The 20,854-nt window shown below is 56.6% G+C and overlaps 7 protein-coding genes across 8 annotated transcripts; 4 read left to right on the top strand and 3 right to left on the bottom strand.

The window, feature by feature from the left end:
* Nucleotides 1-415: 415 nt before the first annotated feature.
* On the bottom strand, nt 416-2,909 carry SDRG_16201 (the record flags this gene model as incomplete). 2 transcript variants are annotated; one of them, XM_008622402.1, is made up of 16 exons in its annotated part: nt 2,835-2,861; nt 2,703-2,792; nt 2,557-2,655; nt 2,401-2,499; nt 2,245-2,343; nt 2,089-2,187; nt 1,933-2,031; nt 1,777-1,875; nt 1,621-1,719; nt 1,463-1,561; nt 1,307-1,405; nt 1,151-1,249; nt 983-1,081; nt 804-935; nt 658-756; nt 506-607 (listed from the first exon to the last, which is right to left on the bottom strand). In XM_008622402.1, exons 1-16 carry the CDS (start codon nt 2,859-2,861, stop codon nt 506-508), a joined length of 1,539 nt encoding a protein of 512 aa, XP_008620624.1. The 2 variants fall into 2 exon arrangements, with proteins under 2 accessions (XP_008620623.1, XP_008620624.1); XM_008622401.1 differs by lacking the exons at nt 1,777-1,875; nt 1,933-2,031; nt 2,089-2,187 and having other exon boundaries at nt 416-607; nt 2,835-2,909.
* Nucleotides 2,910-4,315: 1,406 nt separating this feature from the next.
* Nucleotides 4,316-7,260, top strand: SDRG_16200 (hypothetical protein; the record flags this gene model as incomplete). The annotated part of the gene is made up of 3 exons (XM_008622400.1): nt 4,316-5,019; nt 5,065-6,994; nt 7,147-7,260. 3 exons carry the CDS (start codon nt 4,316-4,318, stop codon nt 7,258-7,260), a joined length of 2,748 nt encoding a protein of 915 aa, XP_008620622.1.
* Nucleotides 7,261-7,643: 383 nt separating this feature from the next.
* On the top strand, nt 7,644-10,860 carry SDRG_16199 (hypothetical protein). The gene is made up of 16 exons (XM_008622399.1): nt 7,644-8,194; nt 8,235-8,515; nt 8,575-8,763; nt 8,807-8,896; nt 8,948-9,037; nt 9,083-9,262; nt 9,308-9,397; nt 9,440-9,529; nt 9,577-9,705; nt 9,752-9,838; nt 9,895-9,987; nt 10,032-10,121; nt 10,170-10,303; nt 10,348-10,396; nt 10,441-10,511; nt 10,571-10,860. Exons 1-16 carry the CDS (start codon nt 7,692-7,694, stop codon nt 10,838-10,840), a joined length of 2,436 nt encoding a protein of 811 aa, XP_008620621.1. The 5' UTR covers nt 7,644-7,691; the 3' UTR covers nt 10,841-10,860.
* A 139-nt stretch (nt 10,861-10,999) lies between these two features.
* Nucleotides 11,000-13,310, bottom strand: SDRG_16198 (hypothetical protein). Its single transcript, XM_008622398.1, has 7 exons — nt 12,843-13,310; nt 12,696-12,798; nt 12,487-12,656; nt 12,070-12,444; nt 11,619-12,023; nt 11,449-11,568; nt 11,000-11,398 (listed from the first exon to the last, which is right to left on the bottom strand). The coding sequence occupies exons 1-7, from the start codon at nt 13,303-13,305 to the stop codon at nt 11,130-11,132; spliced, it is 1,905 nt and encodes a 634-aa protein (XP_008620620.1). The 5' UTR covers nt 13,306-13,310; the 3' UTR covers nt 11,000-11,129.
* Nucleotides 13,311-15,171: 1,861 nt separating this feature from the next.
* Nucleotides 15,172-16,544, top strand: SDRG_16197 (hypothetical protein). The gene is made up of 2 exons (XM_008622397.1): nt 15,172-15,339; nt 15,386-16,544. Exons 1-2 carry the CDS (start codon nt 15,196-15,198, stop codon nt 16,457-16,459), a joined length of 1,218 nt encoding a protein of 405 aa, XP_008620619.1. The 5' UTR covers nt 15,172-15,195; the 3' UTR covers nt 16,460-16,544.
* A 158-nt stretch (nt 16,545-16,702) lies between these two features.
* SDRG_16196 (hypothetical protein) lies at nt 16,703-18,686 on the bottom strand (the record flags this gene model as incomplete). The annotated part of the gene is made up of 5 exons (XM_008622396.1): nt 16,703-16,863; nt 16,913-17,450; nt 17,496-17,733; nt 17,780-18,095; nt 18,156-18,686. 5 exons carry the CDS (start codon nt 18,684-18,686, stop codon nt 16,738-16,740), a joined length of 1,749 nt encoding a protein of 582 aa, XP_008620618.1. The 3' UTR covers nt 16,703-16,737.
* Nucleotides 18,687-18,821: 135 nt separating this feature from the next.
* On the top strand, nt 18,822-19,237 carry SDRG_16195 (hypothetical protein; the record flags this gene model as incomplete). Its single annotated transcript, XM_008622395.1, has 3 exons — nt 18,822-18,906; nt 18,984-19,147; nt 19,216-19,237. 2 exons carry the CDS (start codon nt 18,822-18,824, stop codon nt 19,076-19,078), a joined length of 180 nt encoding a protein of 59 aa, XP_008620617.1. The 3' UTR covers nt 19,079-19,147; nt 19,216-19,237.
* Nucleotides 19,238-20,854: the final 1,617 nt, after the last annotated feature.

Genomic DNA, 20,854 nt, shown 5'->3' with positions numbered 1-20,854 from the left:
GGCTCCGACGGCGCCACGCTTGGAGGCATCGGTGTGCTCGCACAATCCCGAGCCACGACCAAGCACCCTCAGCTTGACGCACCGGTCATGCCTCACGAGCGCAGGAGGAAGCCCACCTGCTTGTAGCCGGCGAGATGGTCGTCAACGCGCGCGCCAATGTTGTCCATCTTTGAGCTAGCTTGCGAAATGTTGGCGACCACGCCGATTCGGTTCAAGTCCAACGGTCTGGGCCACGCAACGGTATCGATAGCGCCACGGAGCGCGGTCGGCGCCTTGACACGATACCACGTCCCACCGGACGACTGCACGACGTTGTGTGCACCCACTTACAAATGCTACGAGTGCGTCCGGCGTCTCGGCAGGGCCAGCAGCCAATTCATTTTCGTTGGTACAGCGCATCGGCCGAAGTCAAAATGGGGAAAGCACAAAATTCTTTGTTTACGAGCACGGTTTGCGCACGAACCGAGGCACGTTTCCAGTGTAAAGGAAGCAGAAGTTGAGCAACCTATTGCTCATCATCCTCGAGGCTGGCGCCAGCATCGAGCAAGAGTCGCACGACCGACTCGTGCCCACCGCGCTCTGCAGCAATGCGTGCGGTTTGGCCACTCTACACATCGGGGTATCACTGAGACATGCAGCGGACCGAGTAGGTTGTACGCTGTCCGCCGCGTGAACATTTGCGTTGGCACGGAGCAGCACGCGGCAAACCACTTCATGCCCACGCAGAGCCGCCGCCAAGAGAGAGGTCGTCCCGTCCTAGGTCAAGCTCGTGACGCATGTAGAAGTGCACGCTATTGCAATACCAAGAGCAGGATATCGCGGTCGTTGAAGCTTGTACGCACGCGCTTGTCGACATCGGCCCCGGCGTCCAGGAGAATTTGCACCGCTGTGGCATAGCCAAAGCGCGACGCCGCACAAAGTGGCGTGTCCCCGTCCTACATACGAGACGAGTTTGTACCTTGTAGTAGAGGTGAACACGCACCTTTGCTGTTTGATCCACAGCTGCGTCGGCGCAAAGGAGCGTCTTGACAATGACGTCATGTCCTTGATACGCAGCTAGGAGCAGCGACGTCGCTCCATCCTAAATTATCATCAACAACATGTGAGCCAAAAAATTTGAGAGCGCAAGAAGCAAAAGCAGAGAACGTACGTTTCTAGCTTGATCCACAGCAGCGTTGGCGCCGAGGAGCGTCTTGACGACGGTGTCATGGCCGTTTAGAGCAGCAATCATCAGCGGCGTCGCTCCATCCTACAACATTATCGACATGTGAGCCAACATTCAAGAGCGCAAAAGAAGAGAACGTACGTTCATAGCTTGATTGACAGCAGCGTTGGCGGCGAGGAGCGTCTTGACGACAGTGTCATGGTCGTTCTGAGCAGCAACCATCAGCGGCGTCGCTCCGCTCTTCATCATCAATGGCATATGAGCCAACATTCACGAGCGCAAAAGAAGAGAACGTACGTTCAAAGCTTGATCTACGGCAGCATTGGCGGCGAGGAGGGTCTTGACGACAGTGTCATGGCCATTGAGAGCAGCAATAAACAATGATGTCCCTCCATTCTACAGCATTATCGACATTTGAGATTTAAGAGCGCAACCGTCAAAAGCAGAGAACGTACGTTCATAGCTTGATTGACAGCAGCGTTGGCGCCGAGGAGCGTCTTGACGACGGTGTCATGGCCGCTCAGAGCAGCAATCATCAGCGGCGTCGTTCCATCCTGCATCATCATCAACTTGTGAGCCAACATTCAAGAGCGCAAAAGATGAGAACGTACGTTCATCGCTTGATCCACAGCGGCGTTGGCGGCGAGGAGCGTCTTGACGACGGTGTCATGGCCGCTCAGAGCAGCAATCATCAGCGGCGTCGTTCCATCCTGCATCATCATCAACTTGTGAGCCAACATTCAAGAGCGCAAAAGATGAGAACGTACGTTCATCGCTTGATCCACAGCGGCGTTGGCGGCGAGGAGCGTCTTGACGACGGTGTCATGGCCGCTCAGAGCAGCAATCATCAGCGGCGTCGTTCCATCCTGCATCATCATCAACTTGTGAGCCAACATTCAAGAGCGCAAAAGATGAGAACGTACGTTCATCGCTTGATCCACAGCGGCGTTGGCGGCGAGGAGCGTCTTGACGACGGTGTCATGGCCGCTCAGAGCAGCAATCATCAGCGGCGTCGTTCCATCCTGCATCATCATCAACTTGTGAGCCAACATTCAAGAGCGCAAAAGAAGACAACGTACGTTCATCGCTTGATCCACAGCGGCGTTGGCGGCGAGGAGCGTCTTGACGACGGTGTCATGGCCGTAGTCAGCAGCAATATGCAGCGGCGTCGCTCCTCTCTTCATCATCATTGACATGTGAGCCAACATTCAAGAGCGCAAAAGAAGAGAACGTACGTCCGCAGCTTGATTGACAGCAGCGTTGGCGGCGAGGAGCGTCTTGACGATGGCGTCGTGCCCACTCTGAGCAGCAATAAACAGTGGCGTCTCTCCATCCTACAGCATCAATGACATGTGAGCCTACATTCAAGAGCGCAAATTGAGGGAACATACGCTCGTAGCGTGATCCACAGCGACGTTGGCGGCGAGGAGCGCCTTGACGATGGTGTCATGGCCGTAGTCAGCAGCAATTTGCAGCGGCGTCGCTTCATCCTACGCCATAGGACAAGTCGATGTGCCATTGAGCGTGTCGATCGCACCTCGGTATAGTAGACGTCGGCACCTTCCTTGAGCAGGCGCTGGACGTCGTCGAGGCGACCATCGGACGCAGCAGCAAACAGCTCAGCGCCCTACACCCACGTTGCACGCATCGTCGAGCGCCGACGTCGTACCAAGGGTGAATCACAGACGGACGCCATGGATCAGTCGCTCAATTAGTCAATGCGACTTCTATGACGGATGTATCTAACTTCGATCCGAGAGAGCCTGGATGAATCGTCAAAAAGGATCGAAAAAAGGATGTATCCTGCCGGGCGCAAAAAAAGGCAAGAGAGGCGGGTTGTGGTCGACGACTTGGCCGGTCACACGAGCAGTGGTAGACGCAACGAACGGAATAACGGAGGAGTCGACCGGTCATGAAGTGCGTAGCTTCGGCGCGACACGCATCGAGCTTCGGGCTTCTCGACCGACACCACTTGGCGGCGAGCGACGTCGGCACGTCGACCAGCTCGACCGCAACCGCATTCTGGCGAACGGCGTGAACGCGACCGTACAACGGCATTGAGGCCGCGTCGCCGGCAAAGTCTTCCAGGAATAAGAGAACGTACTTGGACGGAGAGGGCATCGGAACCCTTTGGGGAGTCACTTGGGATCCACAAGGCTATAATTAATGCAAAATGAGTATCTAGCCTACTGTCGACTCTTCGCGTCTCTCCGGACGGCAAAAACTCAACTTCCTTCTGGAAGTACCACAATATCCTCCAAGAAATCGCGAACCATTTCGTAGCCTTTAGTGTTTGTCCGCCGCTTTGTCTGGTCACATAAGGAGACATAGCAGCTCGATAGCAAGTTCATTACAAGGACGATGACCGGGCACCATCGCAGCCCAAAGTGCAGAGTCCCACGCCAACTGGTTTGTCTTCGACTTGACAGTTTCAATGAATGAAACCGCCAAGATTCCAGGCCCAACGGCAATGTCACCGTGCCCTTTCGGTTTGCCCAATCACAGAGTAGCGGCGGCACGATGCAGCCAATCAATTTCAGCAACCCTTTGTGGCGCGAAAACGAGTGTATCTTTCAGTGCGCGGGAATTGGGCGGAGGTTTTCAAGTCCATGGATCTGTGGGTCCAAGGCTATGTCTTATGGTGGTACAACCTCAACCCCGCCCCAACTGGTGAGCTCCAACGCAACTATGCCCAACACCTCCTTCCCCAGAACAAGGCGCGTGCCGCCTGTCCATCGCAAAAGGTCGAGCCAATCATGTGTGCCAATAACTATCTTTGGGATCATTCCAAGGGCCGTCGATTCTGCTTAATTAAAACGAATCGGGTGTCGATTGTGTTGAAAACGAAGCGAGTGCTGGTACGTTTTCAATCACACTTTACTCGAGCAACGCTGCCAACGTCCAGACGATGATGTCGTGTCAATAGCACGTCTTACTAACCCTTTGAAATGAGCCTTCCCGTCGACCTAGCAGTCCGTGATTCGTGCGGTACTCGTCGAACAGGAGCACAATACGCGCCATTGGTTTTATACACGACGCCGACCGGTCGTCGGAAACGCCTGTCGCACAAGGCACAAAACCGACGCCCCACGGTTAGACCTCTGGCGCAGTGTATCTTTTTCTGCTTGCCAACCAACGTCGCTCCAAGAAATGCGCGCGGCAGTCCTCGCGCTCTGCTGCTCGCTTGTCGCAAGCGCCAGTTTACGTGTTCTTCAGGAAGAGCTCAACACGACCGATTGGGCTCACGAGATGCCGCCAGAGACACTGATCGAGGTCCACGACAACCTCCCGGACGCACTCACGGCGATCTCCGACTCGCTCGATTTGACGCAAACCAACTGGTCGACCGACCAGTTCTTCACTGGATCGGTCCTTGTGCTGCCGGCAGGCATCGATACCATTGACGAGAAGGGCATTGCGCGCACGCAGATCTCGTACAACTACTCGATGAGCCCACGAGCGTGGAGTCTCGACGCCGACCCGAACGCGCTCTCGATGGACGGCTGTGCCTACGCCGTAGGTGGCAAAGCCATGGACCTCCACGTCGCAAACAAGAGCAACTTGTTGCCGTACGCGGTTGGCCAAGTGCTCATCGCATCCGCGACGTGGGGCTGCAAGGACGAGAACGACACGTTGTTGCACATTGCGCAACTACTTGTCGCTGAGATCATGGTGAGCCCATATGCCAATATCGTCCACCTCTGGGCGTCGCAAGCGAGCTTGAACGAGACGTTTGCGACAACGTCGATTCGCTTCAAGTCCAACGACTTGGGCAACGTGATGGCATCAACTTCTCCCTCTGCAACCAATCGGCGCCTTGACACGTATGGCTTTTACGATCGCTACGTCCCGGCGTCCTCTTGTACGACATCGTGTCGCGCCTAATCGTTGGACGCTAGTCAGTGCTTCAAGTACGCATCGGACATCTCCGTCAACTACAATTGCCCCGGCACTCAGTACAAGATGTATACATACTCGAGCGGGAAGACCAAGGCGTGCGGCTACATCTACGACTGCCTCCCCGCGCCCGGGGCGACGTCGAGTGTGAATTTAACCTACAACATTGCCACCGACGGCCAAGTTTTTGCCGACCCCGACATTGAACTCTACCGCTCGGCGGGCTGCGGCAGTGGCAACTACCTCACCGCGCAACCGGGGTCGGGCTGCGTTCGTGTCGGTTGTGCCAACTGCGGTTTTTGGTTTGCGATCAATGAAGCCGAATTCACGTACGATTATGGGCTAGCATATGGATTTTCGCCGTGGGCCACGGGCAAAACGTCGGTGACCGCTGCGAGCTACACTAGCATGGGCATCTCGCTGTACGCCCCAGACGGCGTCTCGAAGACGTGGTCTAAGCGGATCTTCTCCACGTCCACGGCTGTGCCGCTCGCGTTTATTGGCGTCCCGATCCTCGTCAATTTTACGCTCTCGGTCGACGAGGCGTTCACAGCCACGATGCAGACGTCGGCGAACCCGTTTGTGATCTCCAAGTCCGTCTCCATGTCGAGTCTCTGGGCGACGATGGACTTTGACTCGTCGGCGTCCGACACGGTGACGACGGAGGTGACCAAAGTCGTGACGTACGAGGTCCAGCAGCCCAAAGCAGGTGACTACGTCGTCTTCAAATTTCTCGCCGAGACCACACCGACCATTGACATGACCGTCGTCGTGGCCCCGGCCGTCAATTTTGGCGCGACCGTCGACCTCACGTTCTATCTCGAGTTGAACGTCAAGGCTGGCGTCTTACCGGCGCTGTCCACGCCAGCGATTGACCCATCGAGCAAATACGTCTATGGCAACTGCATGACTCCGCATTTGCTCGAGATTCTCGTGTACGTTGGCATCAACAAGGCCCACATTCAACCGCACATCGAACTGTATTGGGAGTACTCGAAGCTTCTATCTTATTCGTCGCTTGCTGAACGGCACAGCATGCTCAGCTACTGTTACAACCCTCCGTACTCGGCAACGATTGCGATTGCGATCGACGTTGGCAATGCACAGACGCTGGCGGTGAGTGTCAATTCCAAGGCCGCGCTTTTGAAATACCTCGGCGTCGCACTCGGACTCCCAGATCTGATTGCGTCCGTGCTTGCGATACAGAGCATCAACCCCGCGACGGGCACGGTCTGGATCACCGCCATGGTGCCATCGAGTGTCTCAAACGTTTACCCGACCTCCGAGAGCTTCAATAATGCCCTCGCGACGCGGGAAATGGTGACGACGTTTCGAAATACCATCTATAACGCGACGTACTTCACAGTGGGTGCCTTGTGTCCAGCCGGGTACTGGGGCCAAGCGTGCGCGACGCCTTGTGTGGCGTCCAATTGTCAAGTTGTCTCGTCCTGCAGCAGTCTCGGTGGCAGCGTGGGCGCCTGCTCCAGCTGTGTCGCGGGCTATTGGGGTTCGCTTTGCCAAACCATGTGCTCGGTGCCATCCGCGTGCTACACGGCAGCGTGCACTGCCGACGATGGAACCATCGAGACGTGTCCGCGCTGCATCGTGGGTTTCTGGGGTGTCCGCTGTGAGAACAAATGCACACCGAGCAGCAACTGTGCAGCAGCAACTGCTGTCGCTTGCAACTCGACGACCGGCAGTCTCTCCATGTGTGGCGCTTGTGTGACGGGTTTCACGGGCGCGACGTGCGCGGCGACCGCGCCGGCAGTGGCGGTGCCCCCCGCCCAGGCGTCGTTGGTGCTCTCAGGACTCGCAGCTAGTGACTTTAGCCCGACGGCCAGGTCTGCGTTTGTCCTTTCGGTCGTCGAGACGTTTGCGCAGCAAGGAACGTCGATCGGGGCCACAGACGTCGTCATCACAAGTGTCACTAACGTAACTAGCCGACAGCGGGCTCGCCAACTGAGTACAGCCAGCGTCGCGGTTGTCTTCACGGTCGCAGCACCGACCAGCTCGATGCAAACGATTCAGAACCAACCGTCCCTCATCAGCGCTAGTCTCGTTCGAAACCAAGTGATTGCCAACAGCAACCAAGTTGGCGCCTTGTCCGTTGCATCGCCGACAACGGCTGTGCCCACGACGCCGGCGCCGACACCGACAACAACGCCAACGACAACAACGGCAGCGGCGCCGAGCAGTAGTATCCCGATGGCTGTTCTGATTGGTGCAGGCGCTGGCGGGTGTCTCGTGCTTTGTGTTGGTGGCTGTTTGTGCTGGTGCTGGCGTTCGAAAACCAAGCCGCGCAGTCAACCTGCTACCCGTGTGCTTCCGGGTGCTCGGACTGCAGTTGTCGAGGCAGCTGTTGACCAGACGCTTCCGATTCCGGGCGCCGGCTCTTCGTAGTCGCGGAGTTCCTCTCTGTGGACTTGCGCAACGCTTGCTTCGAACGTCGTCTGCGTGTCGAGTTGAAGTCTCTGAAGGCTACGTCATCGACAAATTGTATTGTCCAACTTGTTGAGGATAGAAAGATATGACGTCGATTCGAGTTAATCAACTTGTTGAGATATGCTTCAAAGAGCAAGCAGGAACTCGATCACAGGAAACCCCGCGCGTTGCTGAAACCGAAAGAAAGATGCGACGGCTCTTGTCTCCCAGCAAAGGCCGGGGTGAGAGCCAAGTGAGCCAAGCCGAAGGCCGCGACGTTGGCGGTGATGCTAGCACAAGTGAGTCGCCACTTCGTAGCACGAGCTCGTTCCGCGTCGGTTCGTTCTTTAACAAATCGCCCGAGAGGTCCACCGCGCCAAGCGACGAGAAGAGTCCGACGAAGAAAAAAGGCTTTGGCTTTGGCAATTTTACAACGCCCAAGTTTAGTCTTGGTAACCTCAACCCGCTCAAGCGCAGTCCCAAGAAGGGCGCCGTCGCCAAAGGGGGCGTGCCCCCGCCGCCCGACCGGCCCATCGCACTGCTCTTTGCGAGTGCCAAGCACAAGTCGCATCTTCAGCACGTCTGCAGCTACCTTCCGTTCCCGTCGCTTGGGCGGTTGGCCGAAGTGTCGATGACGCTCCAAGATTTTGTACTGGACGTGCTGCAGACACCACTTCTTCTCGCATCGTACCGGACTTCGATCCCGACACGGTATATTTTTGTATTGCATTTTTTGCTCATGATGCTGCAGGTATTTTCTCTACCAGACGCTCCTTCGCGATCACTTACTTTCCCGGAATCGAATCGCCACCGATGTCGACATCCCAAAGCACGTGCTCTCGTATCTCAACCTCAAGGACCGGTTGAATTTGACGCTGGTGTGTCGGCGCTTTCTCGGAATCGTGGGTTCGATGGACCTGCGGTTGTGGGGGCAGCACCAAGGTCATGCCTTTGTGCGTGGCTACGACATTGAGAGCAAGGCGTTCTGGCTCGTACGGCACCGTTATGCTCGCACCACGACCATTTCATTGAGTACAATATTGTCATATTCCTCCATGACAACTAGAAGGACATCACCTCTATATGGATAGACTACATGACTTCGCCACAAGTCCAAGTGTTTTTATATGCACTCGCGCACGGCTGCTTCCCCAAAGTGACCCATTTTCACCTCGGCCACGTCGACTTCGTCGAATCGCCACTTCATTTGTGCACGCAGCTGCTCGAGGCACTGGACCAAGCGCAACTGTGGGCTCAACTGGAGAGTTTGTCACTTCAAGGTACAATATCGTCATTTCAACTACGCCGCTCAAAATCGTTTAGGTTGTGATTGGACGCTTCCTGGGTACGCAGCGTTGTTTGCCCATCTTTTTCAGCGACCGAGCGACCGCTTGCGTCACTTGGATCTCTCGGGTAGTGTTGTCGGATACTATCCAACAAATTGGATGGACAATCGTTCGATAGACAATGCACTCGAACACCTGAACGTGGTGCGACTCTCGCCGTGGTTTGTTCGAGAACATGTAACTGGGCTGACATCCTGGACTCTCCGCAGTACGACCTTGATCGTGTCCAACGTAACTTGACATAGAACGACAGATACAACGCTCACAAGTGCGAGCTTTCCCGAGGTCCTCACCTGCCTCGAACACCTTCCTGCGCTTGAAGCGCTGGATATTTCAGCCAACGACTTGAGCATTGACGCGTGGGATGCGCTTGGCGTCTACTGCACCTCGCCTCGTAGTGTGTTTGCCCACCTCGTTGAATTCAACTGCAGCGGTACACTCCAACTCGAACAATCAAAGCATAAATACATTTGTCTAGGTACTAGCTATAACGTTGCGGGGATGCTCGTCCTCTTTCGCGCGCTCTCGTCCGTCGACTGCATGCATTTAACGACGCTCGACGTCAGCGGTGTGTTTTTGCTGTAAAAATTACTCTAAACTCTGGGTGTAGGCAATTTCTTCTGCAAAGACAGTGTTGCGGCGCTGGCCAAATGCTTGGTACTGGAGCGCATCCCGCGTCTCCGGCACCTCAACCTCGCGCGTACGGCGTCCATGCAGAGTGGCATTCGTCTACCTCGACTACTGTAGGAACACAACTGACGACCGAGAGCTTTCCGCTGCTGACACAGGCGTTTGCTGGAAAATGGTTTTATATTCAGAGTGCACAGCGCTACGAGGCCATGCCAGGGCAAACGCTAACATATCTCAACATCTCGGGTACAAACACATCGCAGCAGTTTTCATTTCACCTCGAGGTCGCTAGGCAACGTCATTGGGGCGGGTATGACGGCGCTGTGGACAGCCATGACCGCGTCGGCGTTGCGCTCGCTCGAAACGCTGATTGTGTCGTGTATATTTGCGTTATTTTGTACATTTTTCGGAAATATATCTACGATCTTTGACTAGACACGCACTTGGCGATGCAAGAATTCAACGCGATGGCTCAAACGTTTCGACGCGGCCGTTGGTGCCCCGCCCTGCGCTACATCGACTTGAGTGGTAAGAAGAGAGAGTGCCATAGACAAAATGCACCACAGGACTAGGAAATGCACCGAAAAGCACAGGGATCATTCGCTTCGCATCGTTCTTTCAGTCGACAACCGCACAGCAGCTGCGGCACTTGGACTTGAGCTGTACGGTCTTCACAAAATATGATGACTGTTGATACTATGACGGTCTAGACAACGATGTGGACTCGGCGACGCTGGACCGGCTCATCGATGCGATCGAAGCGTCGTGTTGCCCGTCGCTTCTGCATCTCAACGTCAGCCGCAATTTACCGCTGCAAGGAACGACAATCGCTCACCTCAACCAAGTACGCATTGCCATGGACACTGTCGATTCGATCCCTCGATGTAGATGGTGCGAGGTCCGAGCTGCCCGAGCTTGCGCTGCTTGCTCATGGGAGGTAGCGCCGAGGTTCATAGGTTGCTCTTGAACGATATGGTGTAGACACGGCAACGCCGGACGCGGGGTATGCGCTGGTCAAGCACATTCGAAGCCACCAGAGCCCGGCCGCACTCGTACGCCATCGACTTTATTTTTTTCAATCAACAGAGACCCTATCATGGCGCTTTTGTAGGAGCGCCGACGAGAGGAACTCCGCGCGGCCAAGCGCGAAGCGTTCGAGGCAGCGAGTCGCCAAGCCGCGATCGAGACAGACGAGCGTACAAAGATAAAGTGTGCGATTCGACGGGCTCTCTACGACCGGCTCGAAGCCGAAGCCGCGCAAGCCAACCGCATTGCAAGCCCGGGGAAGCGCCACGCGAAGAAGCCAATCGACGACTTGCCGATTTTTCGCAAGATGAACGAAGAGATTCTCGCGACCCTGGGTGGCGGCTTGTACAACTAAGTGTCATTGATTCAATATTGTCTGCAGTCTTGACTAGAGTCTTTTAAGGCATACCACCTTGTATCCTTCTGGGCAGCATTTGGAACAACTAACCTAACCCCAACCTAACCCTTTTGTTAGCATTGCACGTCCAAGCCGGCAAAGCATACATATGTTAGAGAGGACACCGTGGACGCTGCAACAAGAGTTCATGTTACTTACAGTATATGAAGCAGGACGTCCGGAGCCAGTCTGTGGAAAAATTTGTAAAAATTTCCAAATTGCTCAATCTGTCATATGCAAGGGCACTTCAAAGGTGCGAGAGGATCGCCGGGTACACGTTGCCGTCGTAGCGGCCGAGCGCCGAGCGCAAGACCACATCGTGCAAGTTGAACGCGTCGACAAGCTGCACAGCGTCCGGGCGCAGGGCCTTGCACAGCTCTGCGACAGCGCTGCGGACGGTTGCATATTGCGTCGGCGACAGAAACCCTTCGGCCATGAAGAACGCGCCGCTCTTCTCAACTTTGCAGAGCACAAAGAGTGACGCGAGGCGCGTCAACACGGGAGCGAGCGACGAGCCTATACGACGCCACGTCATCTTCCGAATCCTAGTGTGTAGAAAGGCGTACCCGTGTCGGTCAACTGGACAATATTGTCCAAAAACCGCGTGGCCACCGCATGGAAGACGTGAACGCGCGCGACGTCCATCCACTCGACTTGGCACGGAAACCGGTCCGACGTGGTGCGAGCTATACATACAATGAAAACTCGATCTTTTTCATAGGATCGAACCGCGTACCATGGCGCCAGAGGTCGTACACGCGGTGGGCCTTGGTCGCCGCATAAAAGTCGAGCAGCGTGCGCAGCGCCGGCACCGTCTGCATGTCTTGCACGGTCGTTGGCACCCAGGACGTCGACTTCGACGTGGTCAAGTAGGCCAGACTCGGGCGCCCTTGGCGGTAGGCGTCGATCGCGCGGCAGACATATGCACCTGTCTGCTGGGCCATGACAGTGTTGTCGCCTTCGAACGTCACCATGACGCTGAAGTCAGCGACCATTGCGCCCAGCCCACTCACGCCCAAGTAGCCGTTGCCGCCACAGCACTGCCGGCACGTCTCGATGGCCGCCAGCGTGTCCCACGTGCAAAATGCCTTGAGACCGGCCATTGTGCCATGGACCTCGGCCAGCGCACTGTCGTCGCCCCCTACACGCCATGATGTATTATGCTTTTCCGGTTGATACATTGATACCTTGGTCGATCGATTCGATGAGCGACTCGATGTACGTGGCCTGGAAGTGGTATGCATACGCCGTCGCAATCAGAGGCAGGAGCCGTCGCTGGTGACTCGGGTAGTCGAGGAGGATGGTCTCGGACGTCGCCCCCGTCGCGACGCCTTGGGTGCGCACGGCGCTGTACCGGACGCTGATGGTCAGCGCCTTCTTGAGCATGTTGATCGAGAGCATGACAAGCTCGCCCCGTGTAGCAATGAGCGCGGTCGACGGCTTGGCGGTCGTCGCCGGCACCGCAATGTACTCGTTGTCCTTGGAGATGGACGCGAACCGCGACAAAAAGTGGTCGTACGGGACCCGGACGCGACGAAACTGGATCCAGCCATTGTCGACGCCTAATACGTCTGATGACGCGCCGTCGTCGTATTCGATGCTACCGTTGAGGCCCATCTTGACACCGCAGTCGCCAAGAACGATGCCAGGCAGCGGCGCGTGCGGCGGGTCGAGGCTGCGCACCGGTACGACAAAGACATGCAGGCCTTTCTTGACGCCGTTCAAGATGAGCTGCGCGTAGACCGCGGCGTGCGTCGCCGAGTGGCCCGCCGCGCTACATGGCTGTGAGCGGCAGCTACGACAAGAAACGTACCCAATCATCCATTTGGTCGCTGTGAGCACCGGCGTGTCGAGGATGAACTCGCGCGTGCGAGGGTCAAAGGTCGCGGTGGTTTCGAGCGCGGCGACGGCGCTGCCTGGACCGCAGCGTGACGCCTGCCACAACCAGAGGCGGTCGTACCGTGGCCGAGCTCGGTCATGGCAAAGCAGCCGTAGATCTCACGCATGAGCACCTTGGGCAGCCACTCGTTTTGCTGGTCCTTGTTGCCTTGGGACGTAATCGCCGAGAGGAAGAGGCCAAAGTGCACGCCGTTGCGGATGTACCAGCCCATGTCGTAGAGGCTGAAGGCGCGCACCATGGCCTTGCGCATGAGAAGGTCCATGCTGCCGTGCTCGAGGAAGAGGTCGTAGAACGTGTCGACATGCGCGAGCGTCTGTGCCCGCGCCTCGGTAAGTGACGTTGGCGTCGGCTCGTCCATGCCAGCGAGAAGACCCATGGCGCGGTCATGGAGCTCGGTTGCGCGCGCACCGCCGTCGAGGAAGTGCGTCATGGCCGTGACGGGGACGCTGCCGCGCCGGCGTTCGGCGTCCAGCGCCGAGACAAAGCTACTCGTTGCGGCCGCCATCGAATTCCGAAGTGGCATCGGACCAGACGAGTTCGAAAAATGACGTGGCGCGCTGTGGGACGAGAACATCCGGATAAACGGCGCGATGGGCACCCCGGCCGATCGTGACTTGATGACGGATCGCTGGCGGTAACCAAGCCGTAGTACAGTGCAACTTCAACCTCATCTCTTGCACAGAGACTTTAGGTATTCGTAATGTGATGGAAATATAGCTATTTCAACTTCTGCAGGTAAATCGTCCTGCAAAAATGAGCAAACGGCCAGACTACTCGTGTATACCTGTGCTCAAGCCGTTGAGAACGAGTCCGACTACATTCGCGCACAGTGTGAGACCAAGGGAATATGCCTTGCGCGTGGATTCCCTTGTGCGAGACCAGCGTCAACGAAATCCTCTTTGTAAAAGCTAGACAATGGACAGCTGGACCAAGATATGCTTATTCGAGGCATATACCATATCTAAAAATTAAAAATGGCAAATGCCATGAATATATTTACGCATACTAGCACGCAAATGCGCCGATGTATCGACACAGCGTACGCTCCTACTGTAGCATGGCGTTGCGCCAACATAGCGTTGTACAAATTTCCATAACTACTGGAATGTCCTTGTATCTTCGCAGCGTGTTAGTCTATTTTGCACTTTTGCATTGCAACCATGAGCAACTGGCCGATGCCGCGACTCTTGCGTTGGAGAATACTGTCAGAAGCTTCACAATGTCTTGTGAGTCGATACTTTTGCTGCTGAAGGATATTCGAGCAAGTATCGGTGACTTTTGTCAACAGCGTAAACGGTACCGATTCCCAATCCGCCACGGGCCAGCATTGTATCAAGTTTCTATCAAGTGCAACCGCCTTCGACACTGGTCGCAACGACAGCGCGCCCTTGATGTTTCGCCCAATGACATGTCGTCGTCACCTTGCTCTCGACAACCCATTTTCACAAGGACATACTAGTAATGAGCAGAACTACGACCATGCGACTTGTGCATCTCACCAGTGTCAAGAACGAGATAGCCCCTGAAAGAATCCACAGTCCAGTGGTCGTACCACAAGCCATCGAGGTTCTTGGCGACATTGTACTGCCGATTACTATATCGACCTCTCACCCGCAAACATATCAGTGGAATAGTGCCGTGATGGGGATGTAGCCCTTGGTATCTTGGGGCTCGGACCTCGACGACACTAATGTTAGTATGAAGCGGGCAGCTAGACGACCAGTCGAATCCAATCGTTGTACTCTCGAGCACTCTCGACCACATCCTGATGAAGGCGGCCTGTCGGCAGCGAAAGCCGCGTGATGATGGACCGACTAGAGTGCTTTGAGTGACGCATCAACAATCTCCGACCAAGGAGCGCGAAGGCGATGCAAATTCTTCTCGTACTAGTACAGGTGGCGGCGTCTTGAGAATGTGAATCCTACTTCGTCGCCGAACCAGACGCAGATATAGCCAAACCAGTCGGCATTGGACACCAGACACGAAGCGCCGTCTCATTGCAGCGGCGCAAAGACCGCGCAGATCGACGCACAAGCACTGTCTTGGCGCATACTCGCCACCGACGGCGATGGGTCTAGAGATCCAGTCGGTGACGCGAGTGTAACCGTATTAGTACCAGCGAAGCCATACGTAGACAACACCACGGCAAACAACGAGGCGTCGCCGCTCGATGCAACACGTGTACCGACGACCAAGGCCTACGACGCTCCAGCATCATCGTGCTGGTGGCGCTGTCGACAAAATGCCCGGCGGCGGCGACCAACGTGGCCTCGCCGCAATCCCACTCTGTGCTGCCCTGTCTACGCTCGGAGCAAAATAATAATATTCATTCTAAAAAATTAAAAAAAATGCGATACAAATGCACCGTGTAGCAAGTGCAATGTGGCGGCTGCGGATTACACGATTTGCCATTATGCCCACAGACCAGCCGCTTGGCACCGTGCACTGGACGGACCTCAAGCGCGGCGACGAGTGGGTCGACGACGACGCGCGCCCGTCGTGCTACACCTGCGACCGCAAGTTCACGCCGTTCCGCCGCCGCCACCACTGCCGCATGGTACTCCTCGTCGTCCTCGTCCGCGTCATCTCATCCCGCTGTGTAGTGCGGCGAAGTGGTCTGCGCCGCGTGCACGGGCTTTGTCAACATGGTGCCGGCGGGCGGCCCACCGCGCTCGATTCGCATCTGCACGGGCTGCATTCTCAAGAACCGGGCGCGGTATGCGACCGACCGCCCCGAGCACCACCGCAGCGCGGCGACGTCCGTGCCGCGTCCATTGGCCGCCATGGCCATCTCAGCACCGGGCAAGCGGTCGCAACGCCATCGCGGACCCAAGGCTTCACAAGCGACGATGCTCATGCAGTCGGACCGACCGCGCGTCTCGGATGCGTCGAGCGACCTCGGCACGTCAGGCGACGTGGCCTGGGACGACGGCGACGGGATGCTGCACATTAGCGCATCTAGCATCAGTATCAGCAGCGCGATTGCCTCACTGCCGCCGCCGCCGGTACCGACGAACGAAGCGGCGCGCCTGGCCGCCTTGCACAAGTTTCAGATTCTCGACACGCCGCCCGAGCGGGCGTACCAAGCGATTTCGGATCTCCTCGCCAAAGGCTACAACTGCCCGTACGCTGGCGTGAGCTTTGTCGACGCCGACCGCATCTGGTACAAGGCGGTGACAGGCATTCACGTCGACGCGCTGCCGCGCGCCGTCTCGTTCTGCAGCCACGCCATCATGAGCCTCCAGCCGACCGTGATTCTCGACGCGACCACCGACGTTCGAGTGCAAAACAACCCACTCGTGACCAGCGAGACGCACATTCAGTTTTACGCTGCCGCGCCGATCGTCGCTGATGGACAACATGTCATCGGCACCGTCTTTGTCTTTGACACCAAGCCGCACAAGGCCATGATCGCCGAAGCGTACCTCACGAGCATGGCGACGATGGTGCGCAAGCAGCTCGAAGCGCGCATTAACCAAGCGCCGCGCGTGATCGTCTCGGCGCCGCCACCGACAGCTCTTGTCGCCCCACCGGCACCGACGGCTCTTGTCGCCCCACCGGCGTGGCGGGGCCAAGACGCGACGCCGCATGAAATGCACTCGATGCTGGCAACGCTGCTGGACCGCACCAAAGACGTCCAAGCACAGCTTGCTTCGCAGCGAGCGACCCAGCCCTAGTAGGTTTGTTTTTCTATATATATTCGATAGAGTAAGAATGCGAGTCCTCACGTTGCCATGTGTATCGACGGTACTTGAACCAGCACGCTGCGAGTACATATAGGGAGACGGGCTAAAAAGCACCCATCTCTGCAACAAATTGGTGTTGACATCCTGAGTGCGTCCAGGCTTTTATAACTACTTAGAGCACCAAAGATCCCTTGCTGCGATAGCCACCACCCCCAACCCTACAGAATGCAAAGTCGAAAATCGTATTAATTAAATAGTCAATGTTAATGTCATCGCTTCTTCTTCTTTTCATGCTTGGTCGTCGGCGCCAGAGTCGCACCGCGCGGCAGCTCCCACGCCGACTCGCCCGTGTGCACATTGTGGTAAAAATGCCGCTTCTCGGCCGGATCGTACAGCTATACCAAGTCGAAAGCGTTCGAATCTTGACACTGTAGAGGCGTGTACCTTGTCCCATGCAGAGCTCGTCTCGATGGGCGCAGTAGGCTTGGTCTTTACTCCCTTGGTTTTGGTGCTCTTGGCTTTGACATCGTTGGTCGTTGTAGTCTGAGGAAACCCGAACCCCGCAATGAAATCGGCAAACTGGTAGCCATACTGCTTGACGACACTCTTTCGCACTGAGTTCTTGTCCATTTCAGAGAGCGAGTGCGTCGCAAGTCCATTCACGAGGCGCGTGTACTCGGCTGCAAACGCTTCCGGTCCTATACGCGCTTCGCCATCGAGCTCCATCTGCTTGAGATGGATGGCGGCCATGAGGTTGTGTGCCGTGACGAGCCATGCGTCGGCCGCATTTGCATAGCCTTCGATAGCCATAGCGATCTCGTACCGGAGCCGCTCGTCGTCGGCGAGGTACATTGTCGGCTCATTGGACCGCGGCGTCGAATTCACATCGTCCGTGTCTTGGACCAGCGGCATCTCTGCGAGCGGCGGCGGCGGCGCCTCGACCTTTGCGGGACGATACGACGCCTCACGCTTGGTCAGGAGCCTATTCCAACCACGTCAAGCATACGCAGGTGAAGCGATTGCCAACCACGACGACGGTAGGACTTTGGAGAGCGGTTTGGGCAGGCGGTGCTTGTGCGTCTCTGGCTTTGGCTGCAGCGGCGTCGGCGCGCCAAGTTGTAGAATCTCACTCATGCTAAAAAAGATCTGGAGGTGGCCGCTATGCATCCAGTCGCGGCGGTGGTCGACCATGCGATGCCAAAAGTGCTGCCCGAGGATACGCCGGCGGAGCGTCCGTTGCACCCAGAACGCAGGGTACACGATCGCTGCAGAATTGTTAGCTTCGAGGCGACTAGAGATGGTGTTTTCTACCTGGGAACCGCTGGATGAAATCGCAGACATGATGAATGCCATGGACAGCAGCAAAGTCGATGGCGCTGGCGTCGGTCGTCGAGTAGAGCGAACGGAGGGCCGCCACGAGCTTGGTCTCGTGCGGGTTGAGCGTGCCGACCACGAGCTGCAAGAGGCGCGCGAGCTGCGCTTGGAGGCGAAGGCCTGGTCCGTACGACTCGTTCCGAGCGATGGCAGCGTCGGCGACCTGGACTAGCTGCAGGTACTCGACATCCTGGCTGAGAATGTCGAGAACGACAGTATCGGTCTCGGCGGTGGCGACAATAAACGCCAGCAGCTAGACAAGGAATCAATCTCACGCTGTACTAGTAGTGCAACAGCAAGAGGTATCGTGTACCTCGGGCGGCGGCAGCGAGCAAAACGAGTAGAGCGCGCACAAGAGCGGGCTAATCTCAAACCGGTTGGGTAGCTGGCGGAAGCTCTGTTTGCGCAGCGGCGGCGGTAAGATGACGTCGGCGAATCGGCTGCGGCGAAGGCCACAGTAGAGAAAGAGGTCCTTGACTGTGATCGCAGACCGGCGTGTCCAGTCGAGCTTGAGAAAGGTCATGAAGAAGCGGTCGCGCTGCCGGCTCGTCATGCGCAGCGCATCACCAATGTCGACAAGCTGGTCAATCTCGAGCGCGAGCAGCCGATCGCGGTACACGTCGTTGTGCTGGAGCTTGTCCTTGGCCAGCGCTCGCTCATGCTGCGCCTCGGGAGACGCAATGTTGGTACCCGTGACGACGGCGAAGATGACGTGGCAGGCGGGCGTGAGCCATTGCACGAGCGCGACAAGCGCATGGTAGAGCCGCGTCGAGGCCACGTAGGCGTACGTGGCGTGGGCAGCGTCCAGGACCCGCTGCGTCCTGGCATGCAGCGTCGACTCCATTTGTGAAACCGCGTATTAGATAACAATCAACCTGTTAAAAAGCAAAGCAAGCATTTGATCCGAATACACTATCCGGACAGCACGACATTTTGGCCAATCCAACACGCGTATTTTTCAGTTGATCGGAAGCCGGCGATGGAGACGATGACGCTGGCGCGGGCGACTGCCGAGGCCGCGGCCGACCTGCGGACGAAGGAGGAAGCGCTCCAGGCGCTCGAAGGTACATGGACGCGCTTCCTACCTCGTCATGGAGGTCGAGGCGATCCAAGACGATGCGAATGATACCTCATTTGACAGAGCAACTGATCCGACTGCAGCTCCGTGTCCTCCGGCTCAAACCCCCGCTCGTACATCTTCAGTGCCAGCTCTCCAGCAGCACGCCCATGCCATGAAGAGGACCTGGTGTCACGACGTCTGTGCTACCACGATCAGAGGAACCGATGGCAGCGGGCAGTGTCGAGGTATGGCCCCTCGCGATGCATACCTGCGTGATGACATTTCCCGTGGACCTCGTTCAACATGCATGTAGTTGACGACTCATCGAGTATACCGAGCATGTAGTACACGAATGCTTCATGACGATCGTCTCTTGAAGCTCTGGGAAGATGGGAAACTGTCGGAAGAGAGGAAGGGCTCGAGATGGCGTCGTGATGGCGCCTCTTGGTCACAGACGACGGCGTCATGGCCACGCACTGCACCTGTAGCGCATGTCTACCTGTTGAGATCAATGTATTGGAATCTCATGGCCGGTGGATCGGCTGCATTGCCTCAGCGTCCGGTCGCTGCGCAGACGCAAGTTGGTTCGGTTCCGAAGAGCATCATCGCCTAGCGCCTCGACGCAGCTGCCTCCCGATTTCTCTCAATGCATCAAAGTAGGAAATAGGTAGATGACGATGCTCGAAGCCGTACTTAAAGCTGTGCATTCGAATTGAACGAAACTTGGTCAAGCACTAAATATGGTAGTATGTGTCTAGATGTGGCATATTCCACCATTAGTGGCGAACCCGTAGAGGGCGCTAGACATTGCGCACGTCGACGTGACGAGGTGTTTTGAGCTCTCTAGAGTGTCCTCTATCACCTCGCCAAGTATGAGCGACTTTGTTGAAAACGCAGGTTGGGCGACCGATCGACCTCACTGGCGGCTGCGGCGCGGATCCATCCACCATGTCAGCATTTTAGCCAATCGCAAGGGCCAAATTAATTATTATTGAGCGGCCAACCCATATCGCGTAAGCGTCCTATTTCAGCCAATCATCAGTAAGCACCCCAGCGGCCATTTGACATCTTGCACATTTCCCGCCGCACTGACGTCCGATGGCCGTGCCATGTTGAGGCGCTTCCACGCCGCGTCGGCAAACATGGCGCCGTTGCAGCATGCCTGACGAGTGACCGAGTCACCGCAAGGGCGGAACCCTGTCAATGCTATCGACGGCCTCATGGGCACGCGACTGCCGGCGATGATGACGCTCTCGTGCTCGCTCGCTAGACTTGCAACGAGGCTACAAGCTGCCCAGCATCGTGCGCACCGCAACATCCTCTGGCGCGCGCCTCGTGGGCGACGCCTTCGGCGAGCGCGCGGGCAGCAATTGACGCATCTTCGCCTACGCCCGCTCGTTGTGGCGCCCACGAATCGCGCGCTCGAGGTGCTCGGACGTGCGACTTTCGTCTCGGCTGCGATCGTGGCGTGCTTCGATGCGGTTCCTCTTGCGCGCCGCTGCCTTGGCCACGCTCGACTCGTGCCAGGACGTAACGCTAGCTTCTCGAGATCGCTGCATCAAAATCGAGGACCAGCCTGCCACTCGTGCATTTAAGCACAATTAATTAGACATGGTATACACATGTGCAAGCTAAATGACTTCTGTAGTAGATGGAAGGACCAATCGATGATCTGCTGTGTAGTGCCAGGTACCATGCTCGTTCTTGCGCTGCTGGTGGTGGTGGCAAGGCGTTGATTGTTGACGATCACCAGGCCTCTGCAATCTTGGATTTTTTAGCGTTATCCAATGTTAAGCTTTTTCGTGCCTCATTTGGGCTCCGCCTTGGATCCTCCTTGGAGCCAAAAAGCATACAAACTTCAAGATATATTGGAGAAATGATTACGCAATCAATGAAAATGCCGTCGCATTACGCGGTGCGATTCGGTGCGTGGCGCGTTGCATCGAGGTGAC

This window comes from Saprolegnia diclina, assembly GCF_000281045.1.
Source record: "Saprolegnia diclina VS20 unplaced genomic scaffold supercont1.118, whole genome shotgun sequence".
Taxonomy (NCBI): Eukaryota; Oomycota; class Saprolegniomycetes; order Saprolegniales; family Saprolegniaceae; genus Saprolegnia; species Saprolegnia diclina.
This window is presented reverse-complemented; position numbering and strand designations above follow the sequence as displayed.

Coding starts and splice junctions, on each gene's coding strand:
- SDRG_16199 (XM_008622399.1), top strand. CDS start 7,692: ATGCGACGGCTCTTGTCTCCCAGCAAAGGCCGGGGTGAGAGCCAAGTG. Junction 9,530..9,576: donor CCGGCACCTCAACCTCGCGC/GTACGGCGTCCA, acceptor CGACTACTGTAG/GAACACAACTGACGACCGAG. Junction 10,304..10,347: donor CAATCGCTCACCTCAACCAA/GTACGCATTGCC, acceptor CCCTCGATGTAG/ATGGTGCGAGGTCCGAGCTG.
- SDRG_16197 (XM_008622397.1), top strand. CDS start 15,196: ATGCCCACAGACCAGCCGCTTGGCACCGTGCACTGGACGGACCTCAAG. Junction 15,340..15,385: donor GCCGCCACCACTGCCGCATG/GTACTCCTCGTC, acceptor CCCGCTGTGTAG/TGCGGCGAAGTGGTCTGCGC.
- SDRG_16198 (XM_008622398.1), bottom strand. CDS start 13,305: ATGCCACTTCGGAATTCGATGGCGGCCGCAACGAGTAGCTTTGTCTCG. Junction 12,024..12,069: donor CATCGAATCGATCGACCAAG/GTATCAATGTAT, acceptor CATGGCGTGTAG/GGGGCGACGACAGTGCGCTG. Junction 11,569..11,618: donor GTACGACCTCTGGCGCCATG/GTACGCGGTTCG, acceptor TTGTATGTATAG/CTCGCACCACGTCGGACCGG.